Source organism: Microtus ochrogaster, chromosome 1, assembly GCF_000317375.1.
Source record: "Microtus ochrogaster isolate Prairie Vole_2 chromosome 1, MicOch1.0, whole genome shotgun sequence".
Taxonomy (NCBI): domain Eukaryota; kingdom Metazoa; phylum Chordata; class Mammalia; order Rodentia; family Cricetidae; genus Microtus; species Microtus ochrogaster.
In genome coordinates this window covers 3,974,092-3,988,705 of record NC_022009.1, presented here as the reverse complement: position 1 = coordinate 3,988,705, position 14,614 = coordinate 3,974,092, and the positions used below count along the sequence as shown (strand labels likewise).

The 14,614-nt window shown below is 39.7% G+C and overlaps 1 protein-coding gene across 1 annotated transcript in view; it reads right to left on the bottom strand.

The window, feature by feature from the left end:
- Positions 1–14,614, bottom strand: part of Togaram1 (TOG array regulator of axonemal microtubules 1) — a 67,149-nt gene that overhangs the window by 3,722 nt on the left and 48,813 nt on the right. Inside the window, exons 13-16 of the mRNA XM_013349067.2 lie at positions 11,898–12,024; positions 9,563–9,681; positions 6,708–6,897; positions 3,781–4,000 (exon numbers count right to left, since the gene is read on the bottom strand). Coding sequence (XP_013204521.1) covers positions 3,781–4,000; positions 6,708–6,897; positions 9,563–9,681; positions 11,898–12,024 — 656 coding nt within the window. The remainder of the gene's footprint in view (positions 1–3,780; positions 4,001–6,707; positions 6,898–9,562; positions 9,682–11,897; positions 12,025–14,614) is intronic.

The window sequence follows — 14,614 nt, the reverse complement described above, 5'->3', positions numbered from 1 at the left end:
CCTGCCTCTGCCTCCCAAGTGCTGGGATTAAGGGCGTGCGCCACCACCGCCCGGCCCAACCATTTGTTTTAAAATGGGTTCTGCCTTCAGAAGTTTCTAAAATCTCTAATCAGTGCCATGTAGTGAGGAATTGCCTTCAAAAAAGGGGGCCACTGCAGAACACTTAAGATGTAAGATATAAAAATATCAATACTTGCCTCCCTATCACCCATCAATGAAGGGAAAGCTAGAATGTTCATCACCTAAGTGATTTTGTCCTTTTGAAAATATGAGTAAATCAAACAAAAGAGAATATGACTTCAATTTAGCTTTTTAAATAGCATTATGCCTCTGTGAATCATACAAGTATCAAGTCTGGTCTTTCCTATTGCTTAATAGTGTTCCATGGATATGCCATGAGTTGGATATAGTCTAAATGATGTCTTACACTAAGTTTATATTTTGTTTTTTTTCCTGGGTTCTCTGGCAGAAAGGGCAGGGGCAGAGCCAGACCTGCAGGACTTTCCCTGGGGCTGAGTGGGTTGGTGGACGACTCAGACCTCCCCTCTGGCCACCAGAGAAAAACATACACTCTGAGTTGGGAGTCTGTCAAAGCAGGATCTTGTTTAACTGTATTAGGAAGAAGCTTATATAGGCTGAGATAGAGGAGTGGGAAACCTAGAATGGGCCGAGGTGGAAGAAGGAACAAGGCCCAATAATATGCTATGTTAGCAGTGACTGGGCAGAGTGGGCCTAGGTCGGGTTGTGTTGAGTCACTGGCTATGTGGAAGTTATAGCCAGAGACAGGTCTCCAAACTTGAGTTAGGCTCAGGAAGTTACACTAGGCCTCACACCAACTCAAGTTAGGCTCAGGAAGTTATACTGGGCCTCATGAGGCCCAACAGTTTTTAAAGAAACTTGAAATTCTTTCCAGAGTGGCTGTACTATTTATACTCTCATCAGAAATGTACTCAAGAGCCAGGCAGGCAGTCCTCTCCTTTAATCCCACACTCGGGAGCCAGGCAGGCAGATCTCTGTGAGTTTGAGGTCAGCCTGGTCTACAAAACGAGTTCCAGGACAGCCAGAGATACACACAGAAACACTGTCTCAAGAAACAAAAAAAAACAAACAAGGAACAAAGTAAAAAGATATATATGTACAAACACTCACTCACTCACTCACTCACTCACTCACTCACGGTCCATTACTTCTGGACCCCACAAGCATTTGGTTCTTCCTGCTTCCTTCCTTTCTGGACATATAAGTGTTTGGATACACGTGTGCAACAGATAAAGTATGGGGTCAGGGAGAGTCAGCTTTCTCCTTCCACCCCATGGATCCTGGGAAGAAGACTTAGCAACAAGCTCTCTTACCTAGTAAGCCATCTTTTGATGTGGGAGTGTCATATATCAATCTGTTGATTTCATTGGTTAAGCAATAAAGAAACTGCTTGGCCCTCATAGGTTAAAACATAGGTGGGAGGAGTAAACAGAACAGAAGGCTGGGAAAAAGAAGCTGAGTCAGGGAGTCGCCATGATTCTCCCATTCCAGGCAGACGCAGGTTAAGATCATTCCCGGTAAGCCAGCTCTTGGGCTACATAGATTATTAGAAATGGGCTAGTCCAGGTGCGAGAGTTAGCCGAGAAAAGGCTAGATATAATGGGCCAAGCGGTGTTTAAAAGAATACAGTTTCTGTGTAATTATTTTGGGGCATAAGCTAGAGCTAGCCATGTGGGCGGCTGGGTGCCGGGGACGCAGCACCGCCGCTTTTATTACAACAATCTTTCTAGCCTCAGCCACACTTAAAAAAAGAAAAAAATGAGCTATTCTAATACTCACATGGTATGGGAAGTCCTTCTGTATATGTGTTACTTTTATTGGTTGATGAATAAAGAAACAGTTTTGAGCCTTTAGCAGGGCAGAACAGAGGTAGGCAGGGAAAAGTAAACTGAATGCTGGGAGAAAGGAGGCGGAGTCAGAAAGAATAGGCCAAGCAGTGTTGTAATTAATGTAGTTTCTGTGTGATTTATTCTGGGAGTCAGGGAGGCCAGGAAATGAACAAACAGCCTCCTACTACACTCATATAGTGATTAGTGTCTTTTCACTAAGACAAAGTCATGCTGAATATCTTTTGTGGGCACATTTTTCATGTGTATGTCTTCCTCAGACAAAAGCTTCTTCATGTCTTTTTCTTGTTTTCTACTTGGATCTGTTTTGTTCAAGGTTGAGTGAGTTTTGAGAGTTATTTATATATTCTAGATATGAGCTCTGTCTACTATGCTAAGGTTTCTGTTTCAGAATACATCTTTTCTCTTTAGCTGCTTAATATAATCTTTTGTAAATTAAAAAATTAATTTTGTGTGTGCACATTACATGAGATATCTAAAAAAAATTTGTTTTGCTTGCATCTGATTTCTTCACACTTGGACCTTGCATCCTGAAGATTTTGTCTGGTCTCTGTCTTTGTATTCAATCCCAGTCATAACAATATTGTCTAAACATATAAAATGACTTACACAGAAGACTGCTTTCCGTCAGGGTGTCTGGAATTTTGTCACACCCTAGGCAGACACAATGAGAATCCAGGGAAGAGTCTTTGTCTTTAATAAGCTTCCTTGTTAGATAACATCTCACATTGGATGTGTTCTGTTCAGTGCTACTGGGAACGGTCCCTTAAAAGCTTGCATCTAGCCAGGCAGTGGTGGCGCATGTCTTTAATCTCAGCACTCAGGAGGCAGAGGCAGGTGGATCTCTGTGAGCCTGAGGTCAGCCTGGTCTACAGAGAGTTCCAGGCAAGCCAGGGGCTTCTGTAAAGGCTGGAGGGGTCTTTCCTTCCATCATGTGGGTCCCGGGGACAGAACTCACATTGTCACCTGGTAAAAACACCTTTACTTGCTGAGACATCTCATCACCACAATTGAAGATTTTTTTTGACACTATTTTTTTTTGAGGATTTCATGTATGAATATTTACAACATTGCCATCACAAACACTGTACCCACTTCAACTTCTTATACCCCTTCCACTCCCTCTCAACTTCATAACCTCTTCATTACTGTTACATATGTAATTATACATATATATATATGTGTATATATATGTGTGTATATATATATATATACACACACACACATACATACACACAATCAGCTGAGTCCATGATGTCCTACACATATGCATATGCATTTTGGGCCTATCACAGACTTATCCTTGGAGAACATGGAGTCTCCCTCTCACAGCCGCCAATAATGCCTGTGGCTCTTCATCTAACAGTGAGGTCCTGTGAGATTTCCCCTATCTATATTGGCATGTCAACTGGTAACAACATTGTTCCAGTTTTCCTTACATATCCATATTGTTAGCATTAAATTGATGCAACTCCCTGACATATATGGAAGACACTATTTAATAGCAGATATCCTGGGCCTCTGACTCTTCCACTCTTTCCACCCTCTTAGTCCAGTTTATTGACATGCATCGATCATGCTTTTAGAATGATTCCTAAAGGTTTATGTGATGTCCTGAAGATGTTACCATGTAATGTCCTAAAATACAGCTAATGCTATATTTAAATTTAAATCTATAATCCATTTAATTTCATGAATATGAGGCAAAAAATTTTAGAACTCAGTGAAAAACACAGTCAATTTAAATACTGTATCATGAAAATAATTTAAGAAAAAAGTTTAGGATATACTAGTAAGGTACAAATATTATTTATTTCAACATATAAAAACACATAGACTAAGAAAGCAAAGGAATAAAATCAAAATCATTTGAACACCAATTGAGATTCCTTACCTACATGCTGACTCAGTGCATGAACAACATTTGTGGCAGCAGCATAGATGCCCGGGTTCTTGGAATTCAGATTGTTATCCACAATTGCGGGAATTAGCATGTTGATTATAGGAGACAAGTTGTCTCGAAGTAAAGGAATCATTTTATGCATTGTTTCTAGAGCCACCAGATTCACTTTGCTATTGGAATCATGAAGTCGAGACTTAAAAGCATCAAAGATCTGAAAATAAATTGGTAAATTAAAGTAAAACAATGTTTATACCTCTTACATTATCCTTGTTTGCCACTTCTTATTTCTCCTACTTTACTCTTTACATACACACACACCCTATTTGTTTGTTTGCTTTTCAAGACAGGGTTTCTCTAGGTAACAGTCCTGGCTATCCTGGAACTTGGTTTGTAGATCAGGCTGGCCTCAAATGTACAAGTTCTGCCTGAGCCTGCCTCCTGAGTGCTGGGATTAAGGGTCTCCACCACCACACCTGGCTATCACACACATACCCTATTTAAACTTAACTCAGATAATAGAAACTTTATGATTTGTCAAATTTAAATGTTTACAGATAGTAAAAATCATTACAAAGATGTTTAATAAACGAAGGCTACAAATGTGGCTTGATAGGAGGCTGACTGCAAACATAATCTGTGCTGTTAGTTAAGATGCAGGCCAGTCTCATTTGATGCTAAGAACTTAGGAAAGTTCCTATAATCTCTTTATGCAGAACAGAAGACAAGGAAATTTTAAGGACAATTAAATGTAATACCAACTCCCTTCCTTAAACTACAGTAAGAATCAAAGCCAATGTCTCATGCTTCCATGCTAGATAAGTGCTCTACCATCAAGCTGTATCTCTAAGCTTTTCAGGGCCCCCCGCACCCCCCCCCATACACACACAAAAGAGGCTGGCCTTTGAACTTACCGTGTAGCTGAGGATGACCTGGAACTATGCACAGGCACCACACTCTAGCTTATGAGGTGCTGGGGACCTAACATGTTTGTGTGTGCTAGACAAGCACTCTACAAAAAAGTTACCTCCCCAGCCTCCTCAGAGTCAAGTTTTATTATTTTTTAGTATGATACTTTATTATTACTGCTTCTTCAGATTCCTTAACTTTCATAAATCTCACCACACAATACAATGGATGTTAAATAAGCCTTTTGTTGGGTCCGGCAATCAAGGAGTTACTCTGTGAAGCTAAGTCCATTAACTAATCATTCTTTATACTTACTTATTTTAATTTTTCTTGTTAAAAAAATTTAACCAAGAGATTTACTTTTATTTAACAGATACTAGAAAATGACTCACTGGAATTAAGAAGTAATTATGGTATGCTTGTCAAGTTTAAATGGAATTTAATAAATTACTAATAGAATTAACTGAACTAAATTCTAGTAAAATAGAAGTAACCTGTGCTCATACCACAATATTTATTAATCTCCGTGCCCTTGTTTCTTTATCTAAAGATCCATTAAAATTATATAAATATATAAATAAGTATATATCCTATTTTTATTTACTGATTTCTAAAACACATAAAAAGTTTTAACATCTGTAATAAAGCAAATACTAGGTCTCTTAAATTTTTATTTGTTAAGAGTATGTATTGACTCTCTCAATATATATTTACTGAAGCCAGGCTGAGAACTCTCAGAATACCAAGCTTACCAATGTATAAGAAGTTTCTACTGACTGTCTTTTTTTTCTTTCTAATATGTTTATTTTTAACTGTGTGTATGTGTGCACTCGTGGAATGGGCACTTAGTCCAGATTTCCTCAAAGCCAGAGGCGGCAGAATTAGAGGCAGTTAGGAGCTGTCAGAGGGGTGCTGGAAACCCAGCTCAGGGCGTTTGGAAGAATGAGCACTCTCAGCTTCAGAGCTGTCTCTCCAGCCCCTACATGACCAATGTCTTATTTTTTCCCTATTACATTTTAACTGCCCACCATGTTTTTAACATAGCAAATCCTATGTAATCCATTCCTGTTATTAAACTCATTTTTAATACTGAAAGACTTTAAAAAACCTTAGCACTACTGCACCCCCCTTCCTGGGAACCAGGACCGTGGTAACCAACCACGCGTGCATGGGAGCTTTGAGTACTTTTCATCCCCATTGTAGTCTTTCTTCAATAGACCCAGACCCTGGAACTGGGGTGAGACGACCTGCAGGTGTTCCTATTTGTAACCACCATAACATTGATCAAGTAGAGTTAGCTGACCATTGTATGAACTAGTCAAAATAGTTGACAAATAATTTTTGGACTTTCCCTTTGACTCTGTACTACCCCCTCCCTGATTTTGTGGTTTTTTTCCTTTAAAAGAGCTTATAATAGACAAAGCAGGCGTCCTTCTCCTCTCGAGGCTGAAGGACCTCTGCCGTAGCAGAATAAAAATTCCTCTTGCGCCGGGCGATGGTGGTGCACGCCTTTAATCCCAGCACTCGGGAGGCAGAGGCAGAGGCAGGTGGATCTCTGTGAGTTCGAAACCAGCCTGGTCTACAGAGCTAGTTCCAGGACAGGCTCCAAAGCCACAGAGAAACCCTGTCTCGAAAAAGCAAAAAAAAAAAAAAAAAAAAATTCCTCTTGCTATTGCATCAACCGTGCTGTGAGTGTCTCTTGGGGCGACCTCCTCCTTGGTGGGGCTTTAGGGCCCAACAATACTTTCAAATAACATAAATAAAGTTCCATGGTTTTTGAGTAATTTGCTACATTAATGCTTTTTCCATTTAGATTACAAATGAAAATCTTGAGAGCAAGGACCTGAATTTGATCCTTTGGTTCCATGTGTGAAAGGAGTAAACTACTTCCCTAAATCTGTCTTCTGAGTTCTACACACACACACACACACACACACACACACACACACGCACACGCACACGCACACGCACACGCACACGCACACAATGCTTAACAAAATTAACTTTTTTACCTTCACAATGTTGCCAACAACAAGTTCTTGATTGTTTTCAGTATCTGATAAAAGTTGTTTAATCCCATTAATACGATCACGAAAGTCTTTTGCATTTAATAAACCTGTTATAACTTTAATGTACTCAGCACTTTCTAAGGAATTTCGAGGAGCTGGTTTTCTGGGGGCTTCTCGAACTTCAGTTACTTCCCTAAAATGGAAGAGAGATTTCATTTTTATTTCCCTACAAAATCTAAAATTAAAAATTCTTACATAAATTCAGTTTTTAAATTTCAGAAATGATACGGCATGTCAGTGTTGGGAAGCCCCAAAAGCAGGTGACAGCTGGAAATCAAGAGCATTTTGTTGTTATTTTGTTTTTTTTGAGAAAGAATCTCATTCTGTAGTTCATTCTGGCTTGAAATTTGGTATGTAGTCCAAGTTGGTCTCATAGAAATCCTTGTGCCTCATCTCCCAAGAGCTGTATTACAGGTGTGAGTCAACATACCCAGCAAAATTTTAAAAAGCATATTAAATGAATGAGCCCAGGCTCATTTTTTATTTGCTATAGAGTCAGTCTCCTAAGTGTTGGGAGATAGACATGTGTTAGGACTGTCAGTTTATGAGATGCTGGGCATCAGACCCAGGTTTCATGCAAGCTATACCCTACCGATGACACCCCCAGGTCCAGGCCTGAGCACCTGCCAACTCCAGACTTAAATTTGTTATTAAATTTATACTGAGGGGCTGGAGAGATGGCTCAGTGGTTAAGAGCATTGCCTGCTCTTCCAAAGGTCCTGAGTTCAATTCCCGGCAACCACATGGTGGCTCACAACCATCTGTAAAGAGGTCTGGTACCCTCTTCTGGCCTGCAGACATGCACACAGACAGAATATTGTATACTAAATAAATAAATAAACATTAAAAAAATTTATACTGAAATACATAGACAATTTTCTTTTTTTCTTTTTTTTTTTTTAATGGTACCTGGAGGGACAGCCGTGGGTGGACAATTTTCAAGGTATCTGTATATAAAAAAATATAAATTTTTTCTGGCTGGTTTTATGTCAACTTGACGCAAGCTAGAGTCACTGTAAAAAAGTAGCCATAAGATTAGCCTCTAGGCAAGTCTGTAGGGCATTTTCTTAACTAGTGATTGATAGAACCCAACCCTGTTGGGCCTTCAGCTGCTCTTTCCTGCTAAGGCCTTCTGATTCTTCGAATAAAGTTCGATGACCTTTGAGAGAGTAGGGCAAGCGCGAGTCCCAGTGGTTTTGTCACTTGCCCCAAGAGAAATCAATTTAGGACACAAATATCCCAAGGGCTGACTTGCTGCTTCACCTTTTCTGCGAGTGGTCACTGGCTCAACAGTTTTACAAGAGACTGCAGGTACTTTGCATTTGAGAGCTGAGGGGCCTGCCAAGCTTTAGTGGCAGCTGCAGCTATTTGGGCAAATACTCCTGGATTATACAGAATTTGTTGCTGCAAATCAGCATAAGCCCCAGCCCCAGTTAACATATCTAGATTACATTGAGCTTGACCTGCTAGAGCATTTAATTGGGCCGTTTGCATTCAATTTTCCTGATATTCCCCTGCCATAGGAGATAATCTCCCCCTGATAAGACAGCACGACGTAATTGCTGCCAATCACTTGGTGTTAAATTCAGAGAGGAGAAAGACTCTACCATGACCAACGTGAAGGGTGCTTGAGCCCCCTATGCAGCAACAGCTTCCTTGAATTGCTTCATTTCTTTAAATTGTATTGCAAAATGTTGGCGAATTATTTGCCCGGGTTGTTGGTGTCGGGCACCTCCATTACTGGTGCAACCATGTGTGTAAAACCCTTTGTTTTGTTCAGTGTTAGAGCCCCTACTCAACTGCGACCACCAGTGGGGCCAACGGAGTTGGGTGTGAATCTTATTTTACTTTACATTTCTCAGTTTCCTACAGAGATTTCTTTATTTCCCTACGTATATTTCCTCCTCATCTTCCAATGATTCCTCACCATCCTCTACAAACTCTAAATCATCAAACTCCTCCCTAGCGACTGACTGTTCTCTGAACAAGGTGGAGAAGATACTGCCAACAATTCCCTTCTTAATTCCTCAATACATCCCCGTTGGCAGGGAACAACCCTGTCCGCTTACCTCTCTATCTCCGCGGGGCCTCCAATTGCCTTGCCTGCATGGCGTGGAACCGAGCGAAGGACGTCAGGATTAACACACACCCAATCCACCCTCACCTTCCGAGGGCGACCTCTCAGTGTTCCCTAGTTCCCGATATCTCGGTGGGACCTCCAACTGAACCGCACTGTGCCCCCGTCTGTGCTCTATGCCCTACAATACAGTTCGCAAGCTTCGGGCAAGAGGCTGGAGGTTGAGGAAACACACACAGAGACAGACACACGGACGACTAATCACTGGTATGAAGCCCTTTCTTTCATAACACCATGGAGGCTTAAAATACCCAGCAGTCAATGGCCAACAGGTGAAAATCCCATCTTCTGATCCTCTAGGCAAGGCACAGCTTTTAGTAACTCCAATCAGAAGGCTCTAGCAGGGAAGAGCAGCTGAAGGCCAGGACTCCGGTTGGTCCCAACACAACCCATTTTGGGTGATGCCAACCCTGGGCAGGTAGTTCTGGGTTGTATAAGAAAGCCTAATACCGGTAAGTTCAGTAACACTACAATTTCACTAAGGTGCATGTAAAGTTTCCAGGTATATATAACTTCCCAATTAAGGTTAGTTATCTCAGATTTTCTAGGTTCTTACTAAACATTTAAGCCTCATTAAGTTTGACGAATACTACTGAACTAGGTCATGAGAACATGAAGTTGAGATCATTTCTCAAATAGTGTGGACTTCTGATTACATTACCTTTCACCAGAACTGAAAGCATCTCGAGAAACAGATGATGACCTTGTGTGTCCAACACTGCCAGTGTGAGAACGCCTTCCTTTTGCTGACGGCGTGTCTAGAGGTATCTCTCCCAAACCCTGTAAGGAAATAAAAGTCAATGGGAGACATATTTAAACTAGCAGTGCATTAACTTACACAGCAGCTTTTCAAAGCAGCCTGTTAAAACACACAATGTGTTTTAAGGAGCCTGGAGAGATGGCTCAGTGGGTAATAGCACTTGCTGTGCATGCCTGATACCTGAGTTCAATTACTGAAAACTACATAAAAGTAGAATTGAATGGGAAGAACCAATACTACAAAGTAATTCTGACCTCCATGAGCTCATGAGGACATGCTCACAACTGCACGCACACACACACACACACACACACACACACACACAAATGATAAATGTGTGAAACGCTAAGTGTTCAATAATAGAGGTTTTCAAAGGTATAGATACACAAAATACCTTGGGAGTAATGGTAAACTAACAGATTTTGATGCCAGCACTGTCAAATTTACAGTGTATGTTAATATGCTGTATGATTATACACTCTCCCATCACCACCGTATTGAGGATTAACCCTGGGCTTTGTCCATTAGTGATCTAATTCATAATCACTCTTTATCTCAAACAGGATCTTACCATGTAACTGCCTGGAACTCACTACTCAGACCAGGCTAGCCAAATTCACAGAACTCCACCGGCCTCTGCCTGCCAAGTGCTAGGATGAAAAGTGTGAACCACCAAACCCTGTCTTACTCTCTAAAATTAAGAAAAAAAGATTACATTTTTTTTTTGATTATCTGAATACATATAGGAACTTGCACATTGAGTACAGTGCCCACGGAAGCCAGAAGAGGGCATTAGATCACCTGGGGTGGAGTTACAGGCAGTTGTGAGCTGTCCACTGTGATGAACTCAAGGCCTCTGCAAGAGCAGTATCACCGTTTAACCACTGAACCATTTTCCCAAAACTTAAAGTACTTTTCTCAAGGCTTAAAATATACACAGAAAAGAAACATAACCCATAAGTAGTGAATTTCTATATAAACCAGGAGCAAGAACACGCATTGGCTTAGCACCATTTGAAACCCTGTGGGTAAAGGCAATGCTGCCAAAACTGGGTAGAGGCTGGGCCCTAAAATCCACAGGAAGGAAGAGAAAACTGCTGTCCTCTATCTAACCACATGCACACTTATCATGGCACACACACACACACACACACACACACACACACAATTATAGATTTTTCTACTTATTGTACTGGAGATGACTCATAAATACAATCAACTTCATTTTAGTCAGCTGTTTGCACGGCTATTTTAATAAGTTCTATATGAGTAAGAATCTCTATGAAATAGTTAATATTGACAGATAGAAGAATAGCTCTAAGATGCCTGTTACTATATATCTTTGTAATATCCCTTTATAAATCAGTCTTCCTGAACCCATTTTAAAAAAATGACATAAAGCTACAATATAAGAATTATACATTAAACACATTAAAAATAAATGTGCTTTCTCATATTTTCTCCTATCCTCATTTTACAAAAAATAAAAATTCTAGTTGTAGAATGAAGTGCTACGCTGAACAGCATATGGTTGGAAACTTTCAGAACAATAATGCAAGCTTACAATTGTAACAGACCAAACAACATCCTAACATATTACCTTAATATTTTCTTCAGTGTCTTACTATCATTTAGGTTTTTTGTTAAGATTTATTTTAAGAATTATTTACATTATCATCTTATGTGTTATGCCTGCCTATAAGCCTGGTACCTGGAGTTCAGAAGAAGATACTGAGTCCCCTGGAACTCAAGTCACAAACAGTTGGGAGCTTCCATGTAGGTGCTCGGTATTGAACCTGGGTCCTCTGGAAGACCTATGGTCTTAACCACTGAGCCATTGTTCCAGCCTCATAATTTAAATCTTAATAAGCAATAAACATTTACTCTTCAAGTCCGATAGTATATATATCTACTTAGAATTGCAGGTTAACCCTATTTCAAGATGGGTAACATAGAAATGATCTAAAAAAACAGTTGTTACTGTTCTTTATGGTTTTGGAAAAATATATATTAGTTATTTGTATTTATTTCTTAATCCAATATTTATTTATTTGGAGCGTGGACCAGTCTTTTTGAAACTGGGTACTATGTTGTCAAGGGTAGACCAACACTCAATATGTAGCTGAGGATAACCTAAACTCCTTTGATTCTCCTGCTCCACCTTTCAAGTGCTGTGAGAGCCTAGCTTATAAGCTTTGTTTTTTAAATTGTTTTACACAACAAACAACTTACATACCTTTTGCCGTAAATTTTTAACAGATTCTTTAATATATGGCAAATCTTTAGATGGAATATACTTTTCAAGCATTTTTTCAAAGTTAGGATGACCCATCATGAGGAAAAGCATCTTTCGACCATAATACCTATGGATATGTGAGAAACACATTAGTGCGTTTTCATACAGTAACGAACAGTTTCTGCTCAATGGGTGAGGCTATGACAGAGACTGCTGGTCCCTTAATAGGTAAATCACTGAAATTCAGACACACCGACTGTCCTTGAGCGAATAGTATTCCCCTATTCTCCTGCCTGCCCCCTTTTAAAGTTACTGTAGCTTAAATCTTTCAACCACGAGTCAGACGGAAAGCACAAAGGTATGGCTAGTTTTGTTTGTTTTTCACATGTGCTATGGTCCATATTCAAGCCTGTACTCAGATGCATCATCTCTGTTTCTTACATGTGCTATGGTCCATATTCAAGCCTGTACTCAGACGCATCATCTCTGTTTCTTACATGTGCTATGGTCCATATTCAAGCCTGTACTCAGACGCATCATCTCTGTTTCTTACATGTGCTATGGTCCATATTCAAGCCTGTACTCAGACGCATCATCTCTGTCTTGGCCTCCTCACACACTGACCTTGCTGCACATCTGACCTTAGTTAACCTTCTCTACATCCTATCCTTCTGACTCACTCTCTCCTTTTCTAACTCAAACTTAGTTAGGTGCCACTCTTCAAAATTCTATTTTCTGTCATTTAAGGTATAAATTTTAAAAATGAAGCTAATGTTAGATGACACAATTAAGGTTGCTATGCTACTGAAATGGTGGTGTAGACTTCAAGCTAGGATTATGTTACATAAAACTAAACATGATCCTTTTAGGGTAAAAAAGCCAAATGTCAATCTAACAGAGGAACATCAGGCACCATAGAGGTGCACATTGGAGATATGCGTGGGCAGAGATCTTAGCAGCACAGTAGCACTCTGAACAGAGGATCGGCCCTGAAATAAGTTACAGTCACACTTGTGCGGACAAGTTTTGTGAAAGCAGGATCTAGAGCAATCTTAGGCCAGGCTGTCAGTCAGATCTCTTCTGATGTAACTAAGCTGCAGAAGAGGAGGAGGCAGTACAGAACGAACAGGGACTTCCCACAAACTTCCTACAGCTACTCAGGTAAGTCAACCCACTCGGCTGTAACTTCAAGAACAATTCAACTTGTTAGTTTAGAATATGAAGACAAATAGATTTGCCATAAGGCTCAGGACTACAGGAAAGGCCAAAACAAACAAGAAAGCAAATAGCCGCTCTCAAAACATGAGCAACGGTGAAATTCACAGATTAATTAGAAGAATTTTGTGTTCTCTAACTATAAATAATGACAACATGAAGTAGTAGAGGCTTAGTGCAGACCGGTGTATAGCTCTGTGGTACAGCACTTTCCTAGAGTGTATTAGGTTCTAGGCACAAAGAGGAAAAACACAAAACAAAAAAGTAAAACAAAGACACACAGCACATACCCACTTAGAATCCTTTATTTCTCCCTCTAACTAGTCAATGGTTTAATCCTCTTGAATTCTTGTTTTGTTTTGTTTGAGGCAGGGTCTTACTGTGCTGACCAGGCTAACCTGGTCTCTCAAGAGATAATCGGCCTGCTTCAGCTTCCTGAGTTTTATTAGGATTACAGGTATGTAGTATTATGCCTGGGTCTCTTGAATGTTTCTAAATGTTTTTATTTGTTTGTTTTATATTTTCAAAACAGGGTTTCTCTCTGTAGTCCCAAATGTCCTGTAACTTACTCTGTAAAACAGTCTGGCTTCGATTCAGCGATCTGCCTGCCTCTCTGCCTCTTGAGTATTGGGATTAAAGGTTTGTGCCATTACTCCTAGAAGCTATATATTTCCCCAGAAAATTCTAAATTTTTTTGCAAGACACTACTGGTTACTATGTCCAGCTTTCCTAAATTTACAAAACCTAACCAACAAAGACAAAATAACTTACTGAAATAATGTAGTTGAGGAACTTTATCTAGGCTTCTGACTAAATAAAAATTTCCTAATACCACCATAAGTATCAAGCTATAAATATTATCTTGCCTTCTTTTGTTGAATGTTATTAATCTTCCTAAACTGCTTCAAGTAACAGTCAGCAGAAACTCATGAGATATTCTAAGTATAAATACACCATTTTCTGCTGATAATATGCAGTTAACTATGTTCTTGCATTTTACATTTGTACCTCTTTCCTTGATTTTTATCAAATTGCTTTAAAATGTAGTTTTCCCCTAAATATATTACCTGACTTTTGCATACACAATGAAGTTCTGCTACTTCTCTGCCTATTACAGTCTTGTGTCACTTAAAAACTTACTACTAGGAATCATGAAGTGCCATCTGTATATTTGGAGAATTCACGATGTGCTTACTCGGTATCATTTACAAATTGGCAAATAAGACTCTTCTCAGTATCAATTTGAGACCTCATTTCTCCATTTAGAAAAATGTCAAGATTTTTAAAAAGCTTGTTTTCTCCTTCTAAGGCCATTTTGTTTTGTTTTGTTTTTCCTTTTGTTTGTTTTTTTTTAAAGATTTATTTATTTATTTTGTATACAATGTTCTGTCTGTGTATATGCCTGCAGGCCAGAAGAGGGCACCAAATCTTATTACAGATGGTTGTGAGCCACCATGTGGTTGCTGGGAATTGAACTCAGGACCTTTGGAAGAGCAGGCAGT